This window comes from Bos mutus, chromosome 5 (assembly GCF_027580195.1).
Source record: "Bos mutus isolate GX-2022 chromosome 5, NWIPB_WYAK_1.1, whole genome shotgun sequence".
Classification (NCBI taxonomy): domain Eukaryota; kingdom Metazoa; phylum Chordata; class Mammalia; order Artiodactyla; family Bovidae; genus Bos; species Bos mutus.
The window spans coordinates 116,505,538-116,517,890 of NC_091621.1; the positions used below are offsets into that span (position 1 = coordinate 116,505,538).

The 12,353-nt window shown below is 55.5% G+C and overlaps 1 protein-coding gene across 1 annotated transcript; it reads left to right on the forward strand.

Moving 5' to 3' along the window:
* The first annotated feature begins 1,186 nt into the window (after positions 1-1,186).
* LAG3 (lymphocyte activating 3) lies at positions 1,187-7,886 on the forward strand. Its single transcript, XM_070370104.1, has 8 exons — positions 1,187-1,745; positions 2,048-2,195; positions 2,547-2,806; positions 3,457-3,720; positions 4,131-4,406; positions 6,709-6,951; positions 7,248-7,375; positions 7,660-7,886. The coding sequence occupies exons 1-8, from the start codon at positions 1,685-1,687 to the stop codon at positions 7,828-7,830; spliced, it is 1,551 nt and encodes a 516-aa protein (XP_070226205.1). The 5' UTR covers positions 1,187-1,684; the 3' UTR covers positions 7,831-7,886.
* Positions 7,887-12,353: the final 4,467 nt, after the last annotated feature.

Here is a 12,353-nt window from a genome sequence, read left to right on the forward strand (position 1 = left end):
GGGCGCTGTGGCTCTGAGAGCCGACTGGCGTCCTGGTTTTGAGTTCCTGGTGATGCTCCTCCCAGCCATAAACACCCCCTGTGCTGCGAGCCCACACCAGGCTAGACACTGCTGAGCCCAGTGGAAAGCTACCAAGCCCTATCGTGCTGAGCCAGGCACAGAAGTAGCCTCAGAAACAGGAAGTCCTGCCCCTGAAGTGGGAGAGGGCAGGCAGCCTAAATCTGGGCCTCCTTGGACACAGTGAGAGTTGGCTGGCACCGAGGAAGTCAGCTACCTCCTGGTCAAGCTGGGAAAACTCCAGGGCCTCTTGTGGTCCCAGGCCTGCTTGAGTTTTGGCTCCTTTGCCTGGGCGGGGTAGGAAGCATGAGTTCCCCTCTGGCCTTCTCAGGCTTCCTTTCCTAGTTCTGCCTCAGTTTTTCCTGAGTTTGAGCTGCAGGATTTCTGCATTTTTTCCATATCACCCTCTTAGTTAGGAAGCTCTGGATTGGGAGAGCCTGCTGATTACACAGAGGTCTAATCACAGGAGTGTGTGATTCATTGATGCCATTCACCCCAAAAGATGAGAAGACTGGGAACTTCATTGGCAGTCCAGTGGTTAAAACTACAGGCTTCCACTGCTGGGGGTGAGAGTTTGATCCCTAGTCAGGGAACTAAGATCCCGCATGCTGCATGGCCAAAAAATAATAACAAAAAAATAAAGATGAGAAGATACGTATAAGTCACCTGGCATCAGGACTACACACACACACAACTTTTGTCTTCAGACTCCCTGACCTTGGCAAACTGTTTAATCTATGATCCTGCCTCAGTTTACGCATCTGTACAATGGGATAAGATTAGATTTCATGAGTTAATGCCCTGCATTGCAGTGCCCAGCACATAATGAAAGCATAATACAGTATAGCTATTCTATCCCCTGTGCTTAGGGTGCCCTTCAGACCTAACATCTTTTAGAGTTCAATAAAGCTTCTAGGGGTCATTTGATGGGTAGGGAGGCAGGTGGACAGGGTAATGAAGTTCTGGGACATTAAGGGATGAGCACCAAGGGAAGGGCTTGCCAAGACAGTATGAACCTGGGGCCTGGGGAGGCAATTCAGAAATGAGCAAGTGGGTACTTCGAGGCAGAAGTTCCCCCGGGAAAGAGACCAGTCAAGGGTGGGGGAGGGGGAGGGGGCGGTGGGGACACCCAGGACTGAGGAAATAAACAAGGGGAGCGCCACCACAAGGGTGGAGGGTAACGCTGCTGGGAATCAGCCCCCTCAGACTTTCCACTGCGAAGCGAAACCGTGAGCCCCGTGGTGTTGGGGGGGGGGCAATGGGGAGGGGAAGTGGGGAAGGTGGAGGGAAGGCAGAAGGGACAGGGGCCAGGGCCCTGGAAGCAGTAGAACAGCCTCCAGCTCAAGACAGCCACTGTGCCTCCACTCTGCCTGCACCCTGCCCTTTCCTGGGGACCCCCACCCCTCCCCTGACCCCCACCTCAGGCTACCTGATCTGTCTGGCTTTCCTCTAGACTCCAGCTTCTGGTCACTGGTTCCTCCCTCTCTCTCCAAGCCTCCATCCCTCTTTTTTCTAGATTCTCTTCCTCTGACTCCCTCATTGCAGAACCTCTCTTTCAAACTTTAGTCCTTCCCCACTTTCCGAACTCTTGCCTTTGGAGGGTTGTGTGGTCCAGGCCTCGAGGGAGATGCTGTGGGAGGCTTGGTTCCAGGTCTGGCTGTTTCTGCAACTCCTATGGGCGGCTGCAGGTAAGATGGGGACTACTCTCTGGGAGGGTTGACCTCCAGATCCATAGCAGAAGTTCAGCAGGGAGCTCTCGGTGACCACACAGATGCCAAGGTCCTTAGATTGGGTGGATTCTCCTATGCCTTCCTCGGGGCCATTTCAGCCCCCCAAATCTCTCTTCGTCTCCCCCTTGGCAGGGAAGGGGCAGAAACCCAAGGTCTCCCTTCTGCCCAGTTTCTCCCTCGGAAAAACTCGGAGGCTCCTTCTCTGCTTTGAAGTCTCTCGGCTCATGGCCCCTCCCCTTGGCCTCTCTTTTCCTCCCCAGTGGAGGCTCCAGAGCCCGGGGCAGAGGTCCCAGTGGTGTGGGCCCAGGAGGGGGCTCCTGCCCAGCTCCCCTGCAGCCCCACAATCCCCCTCCAGGATCTCAGCCTTCCGCGGACAAGACAAGTCACTTGGCAGCATGTACCAGAGAGGTATGCACCCCAAACTGCGATGACAGGGATCCCCAGATTCAGCGGTAATGGCATCTAGATTTAGGCTCTAAAGCCCAACCCAGCCCTCTGTAAATACAGAGGCGCCCCCCTATTCCTGCCCCTCCCCCCATCCTCTGCAGACTGCTACCCTCACACCTGCATCCCCAGGCACGGCTGCCTCTCCGGTAGTGGATGGTGCTGGCCCAATTGGAACGAGGGGACAGGACGGTTAGCAGTTCAGAAATCTTCCCTGTGGGTGGACTCCCTCATCCTCAAGGTGTGGTTGGACTGCCTCTTCCCCGGGGCTTCTTCCCCTCGGATTTCTCAGTCCCATCTTTCTCTCCCGTCCAGTGGCTCCGCGGCGCCCACCCCCCGGGGTCCCGGGCCCCGCCGCTACACAGTGCTGAGGCTGGCCCCCGGAGGCCTGCGCATTGGCAAGCTGCCCCTGCAGCCCCGCGTGCAGCTGGAAGAAATGGGCCTCCAGCGTGGGGACTTCTCGCTGTGGCTGCGCCCGGCCCGACGCGCCGACGCCGGCGAGTACCACGCCGCCGTGCGCTTCGGGAACCGCGCCCTTGCCTGCCGCCTCCGTCTGCGCGTGGGCCAGGCGGCGGGTAGGTGGGGGCGGGACGCGGGGAGCGAGGCTGGGAGGAGGGCGCCCGGTATCCCGCGGCCCAGGAGGCAGGAAGGGCAGGGCATAGGCTGCTTGTGCTTCTAAGGATGCGCCCCTGGCCCTGCCGGAGAGCTTCCAGCCCAGGGGCGGAAGGGGGTGGTGAGCCTGTCTGCAGGATGGGAGGTGCCCCCAGAAAAGCACGTCGGGGTGGGGGGGGTGGAGGGCGGGCTCGGTGGAGAGATCGTATCACCCCTTGAGCTTTCCTTCCCCCACCCACAGCTGGAGTGCCAGGGTGGAGGAGGGGAGGCACTCCTTGGAGGGGAGACTGAGGGGCTGGAGTGACTCAATTTAGATACCTGTAACTCAGAGAGTGGGCTTAAGGAGATCCTCAAGGAAGATCTGGAGAAAGGGAGGGTAGGCCAAGCCAAGTGAACTGGAGGCAGGGGGCGGGGGAAGTAGGCACCGGACTCTTGGGCTTGTATTTGAAGCACCTCCAGGGGCCAGGCTCTGGGCTGGGTAGGTGGTCTGGAGGAGGGTTGGGAGGGAGAAGACAAGGAGGTCTACAACCAGGCGCCTGTTTCCAGGAGCTTCCAGCTTAGCTGACCTGATGTGTTGGGCAAGCAGGCTGATCAACCTTCTCTGTCTGTCCAGTGACCGCCAGCCCCCCAGGGCCTCTGTGGACCTCCAGTTGGGTGGTCTTGAACTGCTCCTTCAGCCGCCCTGACCTCCCAGCCTCCGTGCACTGGTTCCGAGGCCCAGGCAGAGTCCCTGTTCAGGAGTCCCCACATCATCACTTAGTTGGAAACTTCCTCTTCCTGCCCCAAGTCAGCTCCTTGGACTCTGGGACCTGGGGCTGCAGTCTCACCTACAGAGATGGCTTCAATGTCTCCATCACGTACAACTTAGCTGTTCTGGGTAACTCCTCCAGTCTGCCTTCACACTTGACCACAACCCCTTCCTGCCCCCCGACACCTTCTGCTGACTTCTGAGCCCCCAGATCAAGTCTCTGGCAGTGGATGAAACCTGTGATTACTCTGGGCCTCGCTCTCCCACCCCTTTCTTTTTCCCTTTATGGCCTTTCTTTAGCTTCTCCCCTTCGAGTTTTTCCCTGGGCCATCCAGCCTCCCGTGCCAGTCTTTGGTCTTCCGCTTGCCGGCCTGCCTTGGGCATTCTTGGCATCCTTTGTTCATCCACCTTGTTCTGCTCCTTAGCACCCTTTAAACCGGACCACTTCCTTCATGTTTCTGCCCGCCTCCCCCGCAGACCTAGTGCTCCAGCCCCTCTGTACTCCTCAGCTGTAACTCGGGGTTCCCTTTTCTCCGCAGGCCTGGAGCCCCGAGCCCCTCTGACAGTGTACGCTGGAGCCGGTTCCAAGGTGGAGCTGCCCTGCCGCCTGCCTCCCGGTGTGGGGATCCAGTCTTCTCTCACTGCCATGTGGACCCCGCCCGGGGGAGGCCCTGATCTCCTGGTGGCTGGAGACCGGAACAACTTTACCCTTCGACTGGAGGCTGTGGGTCAGGCTCAGGCCGGGACCTACACCTGCCGCGTCCACCTGCAAGGGCGGCAGCTCAGTGCCACTGTCACTTTGGCAGTCATCACAGGTTAGCAGGTGGGACAAGACAGGAAGAGCAGGTTGGTTGGGCAAAGACTGGGCAAGTCCACCTCATGATGCCAGCCCCCTGGGCACAATTGTGCGGGCTGCCCCCTTGGCCTCTTCTTTTCTCGCCCCCATATAATGAACAGAAACTGAAAATCTCCCCTGAGTCACTGGATGAATGTTCCACTCTTCTGTAAGGGACTCCCCAGCTCTGAATTGGGGGGAGGGTCAGAGAAGTTAGAAGGAGAGGTCACAGAAGTTTGAATGGTTCCAAAGAGGTGGAATATTTATTTTCAGAATCCTTGCCCACTTTGGAGCCAGGGATTGAGTTAAAGTTGCAGGAGGCAGTCTGGACTGGGGGGAGTTGATAAATCAGTCCTGTAGTCACCAAATAGGGCTTCCCTGATAGCTCAGTCGGTAAAGAATCCACCTGCAATGCAGGAGACCCAGTTCGATTCCTGGGTCTGGAAGATCCGCTGGAGAAGGGATAGGCTACCAATTCCAGTATTCTTGGGCTTCCCTGTGGCTCAGCTGGTAAAGAATCTGCCTGTAAGGCAAGAAACGTGGGTTTGATCCCTGGGTTGGAAAGATCCCCTGGAGAAGGGAAAAGCTACCCACTTCAGTATTCTGGCCTGGAGAATTCCATGGACTGTATGGTCCATGGGGTTGCAAAGAGTCAGACACGGCTAAACGACTTTCACAGTCAGCAAATATTTACTGAACAAGGGCTTTTCAAGACAGTGTAAAAGAAACATAGGAGAAAACACCAGACTCAGAAAGTATGTGTTGATTGACTGGTAACTATCACAGCTTGCCGTGTCTGCAGTGCTCATCTGTGGCCACTAAATGGTAGTGCCACATAGGTGGTGCTAGTAGTAAAGAAGCCACCTGCCACCACAGGAGACATAAGAGACGCTGGTTCGATCCCAGGGTCGGGAAGATCCCTTGGAGGAGGACATAGAAACCCAGTATTCTTGCCTGGAGAATCCCATGGACAAAGGAGCTTGGCAGACTATCGTCCATAGGGTTGCAAAGAGTCAGACATGACTGAAGCAACTTAGCATGTATGTGTGCACATAGTAGGTGCTTAATAATGTATATTGGTTGAATGAATAAATGAATCTACTAATAAATAACCCATATCTCAAAGACCAGGGCTGAATTTCCACTTGTTTCCCACGTATCTCTACCTAGATATGGTACCCACACTCAGCCTCACTCTGATCCCCATCTTTTCCTCATACCCAGTCCTCTTGCTAAGTCACTTCTGCATCAGTAACTCCAATCACGTTCTACTCATCCTGAAACCTGGCCTCCTTCCTCCTAATCAGTTGCCACAGTCTACCAGTTCTTTCTGTCCAAAGTCATCTTCTTTTTTATTATCATGAATTTTAAAAATACCTACTCACGTCATTGTGGGGTGTGGGGTCTTCGTGTGGCAAACCAGCTTCTCTCTAGTTGTAGCATCAGAGCTCAGTAGTTGTGGTGCAAAGGCTTAGTTGCCATGTGGGATCTTAGTTCCCTGACCAGGGATCGAAACTGTGTCCCCTGCATTAGAAGGACGATTCTTAACCACCGGACCACCAGGGAGAAATACTGTTGTCTGTGTTTTACAGAGAAGGAACTTTCTCAAAGTCACACAGCTGGGAAGAGCCAGGTTGGGGCTAAACTCGGGTATCTATGCCATCAAGTCTTCAGGGGCCTGTACACCACGGTCAGCTCAAGGTCCTTCATCGGTTGTCTCCTCCTACCCCCATCCCTCACCACATGGCTTCCAGTGCTCTGTCTCTAGACCCAGGGATCGAACCCAGGTCTCCTGCATTGCAGGTGGATTCTTTCCCATTTGAGCCACCAGGGAAGTCCCATCTCTAGATCAGTTGGTCTGCTTTCTAGACATTCAGAAATGGGAACAGGGTTCATTTAGGGGACACAGATGTAAGCCATAGCATGGAGGCAGAAAAAGTGCAAAGTCTTCTGGGGACCAACTCACGTGACTGATATTGGGGGTTCTGAGTCTTTGAATAAAAGTCACAAAAAAGAATCTGAAAAGATACCAGTTTATGTGATCCCTCCGGGCCAGTTTGAGTTTGAACATTCCCCCCAAGGCTGTAGGGAGCCTGGAAAGTTTGGGGGTAGCAGAGTGACCTGATCAGAGCTTTGTCTTGAGATTAATTTGGCCTTGACCCTGATCTCCTCTCCTCAAGTTCACCCAGTCAGAGCCCAGGTGAATAAAGACTTGGGCAGAACCTATGCTTTCAAGGAAGGGGATCAGGTCCCCCAAAGATCTCTTCCCTCTATTTTTTCAGTCACTCCCAAGCCCTATGGATCATCTGGCAGCCTGAGAAAACCCTTCTGTGAGGTGACTCCGGCATCTGGACAAGAGCGCTTTGTGTGGAGCCCCCTGGACAAGCGGTCTCAAAGGCGTTCCCCAGGCCCCTGGCTGCTGACACCGGACGCCAGACCCCTCTCTCAGCCCTGGCAGTGCCGTCTGTACCAGGGGGAGAGGCTTCTCGGGACCGCGGTGTACCTCACCGAGCTGTCTCATCCAGGTCCGAGACCCACAGCGCCACAACCCCAGCTCCAGACCAGCCCCCTCCATCCCACTTCCAGACCGAATCCCACCCCCACTCTTCCCTTTCCAACCAGGGAGCTGACTACGAGCTCTTGTCAAGGCCCAACCCACTTCCACCACGAATTAGCTGAGTGACCCTGGACAAGTCCCTTAAACTCTCCGGGTTTCATTGTCTGTAAAATATGGCAGTGTGGCTAGATGTCCTTCCAGCTGAGACCCTGTGTGTGGTGTGTGTGTGTGTGTCTCTGTTCCAATCCTGTCCTCTCTCCATAGGTGCCCAGCGCTCTGGGAGAGCCCTGGGGGCGGGGAGAACAGCTCACCTCCCTCTCCTCATCCTTGGTCTCCTGTTCCTGCTTCTGTTGGTGACTGGAGCCTCTAGCTTTCACCTTTGGAGAAGACAGGTGAGCCGGGAACCTCCCTCCCCAGTCCTCAGCATGCTGTCTGGCACCCCTTTCTGAGGAAGATGAGCAAAGTGGACCCTGAACTTGCTTCAGAGTCCCTCTTCATGAGCCTCTGCACACCAGGGATGCCTTGTGCCCAAAGGACCCAAGGAAGGTTCACGGGGTGGGGTGGGGTAGGGGGTGCTGAATGGCCTGGGACCAGATGGGCAGGGAGGGAGCTGGGAAGAATAGCTTCTTCCCTTTCCCCTCTTCCTCCTCCTACCCTCCATGTCTTCTTTCTGCAGTGGCGACCCAGAAGATTCTCTGCCTTAGAGCATGGGACTCACCCCTCTCAGGCTTCGAGCAAGACAGGGGAGCTGGAGCCAGAGCTGGAGCCAGAACCAGATCCGGAGGTAGAACCGGAACCGGAACCTGAGCCGGAGTCTCAGCCACAGCTGCAGCCAGAGCAACCCTGACCTGCAGCGGGCAGCCATCCTCATCTCCTCAGCTCAATCCAAATAAACTCCCCGTCAGCAGCAAGCCTGATTCTGGTCCCTTCTTGCATAGGGGATGTTCTGTCTCTGCCCAACCTCTGGGGCTCCCTTCTCACACTGGCCTTCTGACCTACTTTCCCCAGCCAGGCTCACCTCTTCCTCTTTTCCGTTCCTGGTTTCTTGGAGAGTCTCTCATCCTGGTCTCTCTCTCTCTGTCTTACTCTTTCTCTCTCCTGGGTAGTCTTTTCGTGAACGTCTGAGAAGCCCTCACTCCTCTAGTCCGTTCCTCCATCCTTCAGCTCACATTGTGCTGGCTGCCCTGGTTTCCTTTATTTTTGCTGTTTTGGCCCCGCTATGCGCGCCTGACCCTCAGCACTGTCCTTGGCCCTTTGGCTGCAACACACACACACACACACACATACACACACACACTCTTGGAGCAGCCCTGCCAGTCGAGTCCTCTCCGAGACGGGTGAGGGGGGGGTCTCTCAACCTTTCTGAGTGGCAGCCTCCACCCCACCCCCACGTTCCACAGCCATGGGTGACCTGTCTATTCCCAGGCATGAGAACACACTGCCACCCAGCGGTCACTGTGTGTCACACACCACTGGAGGTCACAGAGCCGGGGCAGATTGGCAGTGCAGGGACCTGGGACCAGGGGGCTCAGCAGCTGGTGGGCTGGCTCTGTCTCTGTGGCTGCACTGTCCACGGTCTGCACATGAGCGTGACCTGGCAGCGGTCTCCTGCCTTGTGCACCCTCAGGACACGTCACCGGGTCCCCAGGGGAGTCCTGGGAACAAGTCCCCAAGTAGGGAACAAAAGCAGACACTGGCTGCCACTAAAGCTTCAGAGGTCAGGAGACCCGGCTTCTGATCCTGGATGAGCTGATGTGACCAGAGCTAGTCTCTGAGTCTCAGTTTCTTCACCTGTTAAATGGGATGATGATGCACCCAAAGGGGTTGTTGCAAACATCAGATGATAAAAGGGCCAAGCATCCATTTGTGAAGGAGGAAAGCAGCAAGCCCGCCTGTCCCTCTCCCTCTGTCTGTGTTTGTCTGTCTAAGAGGGGAATGTTCCTCTGGGGCTTGAGAGACAGTGCTTTAGCAGAGCACACGCATACACACACACACACACACAGCGGGACTCAGCCCAACCGCACCCAGAGAGAGACCCAACCCTCTGCCTACAGTGTGTGGGCACCCAGCCTGGACTCAGGCTGAAGGGTCTGTCGCCCTGGTTGAAGGGGAAACACAGGGCAAGTGGGCAGGAGTGGTTGTGCACCAGTGCACAGATGTGGGTTGTTGCAAAGGGACAGCCTGCTGCTGTCCCCTGCCCCCACCCCCTGCCACTTCCCGACCTGGTGTGCCCTGCTCAGTAACACAGACACAAACCACGCAGCTGAAGACCTGCCCTGTGGAGGCACAATGGTCAGAGACTTGGGGACAGAACAGGGAGAGGGGCCTCTTCATGGCTGCAGAGCCCTGGTGGGGAGGGGCATCGGTTTGAGGGCACCTGAGGTCCCCAACCTTAGGATGGTGGTGACCCTTGTCTTGTCACAGGCAGAAGTGCACAAAAGAGGCTCTGGGCTAGCCAGGGATGGTGGCACTGTAAGGAGAGGCCCAAGGTCTCTTTGAGCATCCTGTTAAACACCATCCCCACCCCTTGCTGGGGGGCTGCCAGGAGACCCAAGACCTGCTCTTTGGGCAGGTTTTAAAGGGGCAGGGGTTTCCTGGAAAGTTCTGTGGGTGGTATTTTCCTCTCTATGGGGTGACACCCTCTTGCCCTTTGGGCTTCTGAGAGGAGTCACTGAGGATTCATGGGCTCCGTACAGGGACTTCCCCAAGTTCCTGCATAAAGGGGACAGGGAGGGGACAAGAAGCCACCTGCTCCTCCACCCACTGAGGAAGAGAAGAGCAGAGGGAGGAAGGAAGAGCAGGCAGGGGGTGGGGGCAGGGAACAGCAGCTCTCCTTTGATTAATTCTCCCCTCCCACTGTCTCTGTGGGGTCTCTCCTGGGGGGGGCTCTCACATTCCTCCTCCTGCCCCTCTGGCCTCCAGCCCCACTCCCCATCCAGCAAGATAAGCTTGGACCCTTTTTGTGTCCTCTTAGGGCCTTCCAGGGAGCCAGGCAAATCCACCCTGTATTAGCAAGTTTATCTCCAAACCGATGTTCCAGGCTGGAGGGAGGGGAAGGGGCGACCAGGAGGCAGGGAGCCCATGGGGGCTGTGAGAGGAATCAGCTTCAGTTCAGTTCAGTTCAGTCGCTCAGTCGTGTCCGACTCTTTGCAACCCCATGAATCGCAGCACGCCAGGCCTCCCTGTCCATTACCAACTCCCGGAGTTCACTCAGACTCATGTCCATCAAGTCAGTGATGCCATCCAGCCATCTCATCCTCTGTCGTCCCCTTCTCCTCCTGCCCCCAATCCCTCCCAGCATCAGAGTCTTTTCCATTGAGTCAACTCTTTTTGTGAGGTGGCCAAAGTACTGGAATTTCAGCTTTAGAATCATTCCCTCCAAAGAAATCCCAGGGCTGATCTCCTTCAGAATGGACTGTTTGGATCTCCTTGCAGTCCAAGGGACTCTCAGCTTAGGTCCTTGTTAAAAAGGAAGGGAGAGGAATTCCCTGGTGATCTAGTGGTTAGGATTCCAGGGTTTCACTGCTGGGGCCGGGGTTCAAGCCCTGGTCTGGGAACTGAGATCCCACAAGCTGCGTGACACAGCCAAAAAAAAAGAAGGAAGGGAGTGTATTAGTTGTCTACTGCCGTGTCACAGGGGTTTCAGAGGTAAAGAATCCACCTGCAATGCAGGAGTCGCAGGAGATGCAGTTTCCATTCCTCCGTCGGGAAGATTCCCTGGAGGAGGACATGGCAACCCATTCCAGTATTCTTGCCTGGAGACTCCCATGGACAGAGGAGCCTGGCAGGATACAGTCCATAGCATTGCAACAAAGAGTCAGACACAACTGAAGCAACTTAGCACGTATACCCTAGAGTCCATGCTCTGCAATAAGAGAAGCTATCACCGTGAGAAGCCTGTGCTCTGTGACTAGAGAGTAGCCCTGGCTCTCTGAAACTAGAGAAAAGCCACACAGCAATGAAGACCCAGCACAGCCATAAATAAATGAAAAAAAAAAATTTTTTTTAATGGTCCACATAAAAAAAAAAATCTTAAAAACAAAAAGGAGGCAGGAATTGTAGGGGCTTTCTTGCACCCTGCCATCCTGGTGGGGAACAGTGCCTGAAGGAGAAATAGGCCAAGACGGGGAAGAGGCCTCTCTGAGTTCCCCATCCCCAGTGCTGCAGGGACCTGCCGGCCCCCTCCAGGTTTGCCATCCAGAGTTCTGCCAAACAAGGTCCAGGGCTTGGCTGAGTGAAGTGTGTCAGCCGAGAGGCCACCCGGTGCTCCTTCGGGTCTGCCAGAGTGTCCCCCACCCTGACCCGGTCTGCTCATCTCCTCCGGACAGGACAGTTCCAAAAAGTTCTCTGCCCCATCTATCTCACCGGCCAGAGGTATTGGGGTTCAGGCACACACAAAGGAGGTGACTTAGGTTTCCCTGGGAGGCCCCACCCCATGACAGGGCTCAGCCTTTGAAGGGAGGGAGGTAGGGGTGGGGGCTGGGCTCTGCCTGCTCCACTCTGTGACTGACAGTTTCTTCAGGGCCTGCAGCTGCCAGCTGGCTGGGCCCAGGCTGGGCTCAGAAATGTGCCTGTTCACACTGCCTGTGGGCGGGAGGCCTGGGAGCCACCCTCCCAGAGTTGCATAAAGTCGGGAGGAATGTGGCCAGGGCGGAGGAGGCTCAGCCTTGCCAGACTCTGCCTCCCTAGGAACAGCTTCGGTGGTGACCCCTCCCCATCTCCCCCCAGCCCCCAGCCCCCAGCCCTGCCCCACCGCTTTGCAGACGTTGTGAGTGCAGCTGCAGAGTAACTGGTGAGGAGGTCACCGCAGGGCCCCACCTGGGACTTCTAACCTCCGGGCTCTGAGAGCAGCCCAGCACTCTGTCAGCAGCTTGGCCTCCATGTCTTGTTCCCCCACCCCGACTTGGCCTTCCCTACCACCTGAAGGGAGGCAAAACACACACAGTAAAAATAGCTTCGTATCAAGAACTGTATCAGGAGATTTCTGGAAATCCCCATGCTCCATTCCTACAGTCATGTGAGGGGGCAGAGAGCTTAACTGTGGCTTCGTTTTCTGTAGAGTGAGGATAGTCGCATTTGCTAACAAATGTGAAAGAGCTGTGAAAACGGAAAATCTCTCTCTAGGTGTGAGGGATCCTGGTGAGGCTGCCTCAGAAGCCCCACATGACCTGATGGCCTCACACCCCCTCCACTCCCTTGGCCTCGTCCTGGCCTTTTTTCTTTCTCTCTCTCTCTTTTTTTTTTTTTATGTACTTTCTTTCTTTTTTTAATATTTATTTGTTTATTTATTTGGCTGCACTAGGTCTTTAGTTGTGCACTTGGGATCTTCAATCATCATTGTGGCAACCAGAATCTTTAGTTTAGCATAGG

Excerpts from the sequence above, each read along its gene's own strand:
- LAG3 (XM_070370104.1), top strand. The coding sequence starts at position 1,685 with ATGCTGTGGGAGGCTTGGTTCCAGGTCTGGCTGTTTCTGCAACTCCTA. Across the intron at positions 4,407-6,708 it reads CACTTTGGCAGTCATCACAG|TCACTCCCAAGCCCTATGGA; the intron begins GTTAGCAGGTGG and ends CTATTTTTTCAG. Across the intron at positions 7,376-7,659 it reads TTCACCTTTGGAGAAGACAG|TGGCGACCCAGAAGATTCTC; the intron begins GTGAGCCGGGAA and ends TTCTTTCTGCAG.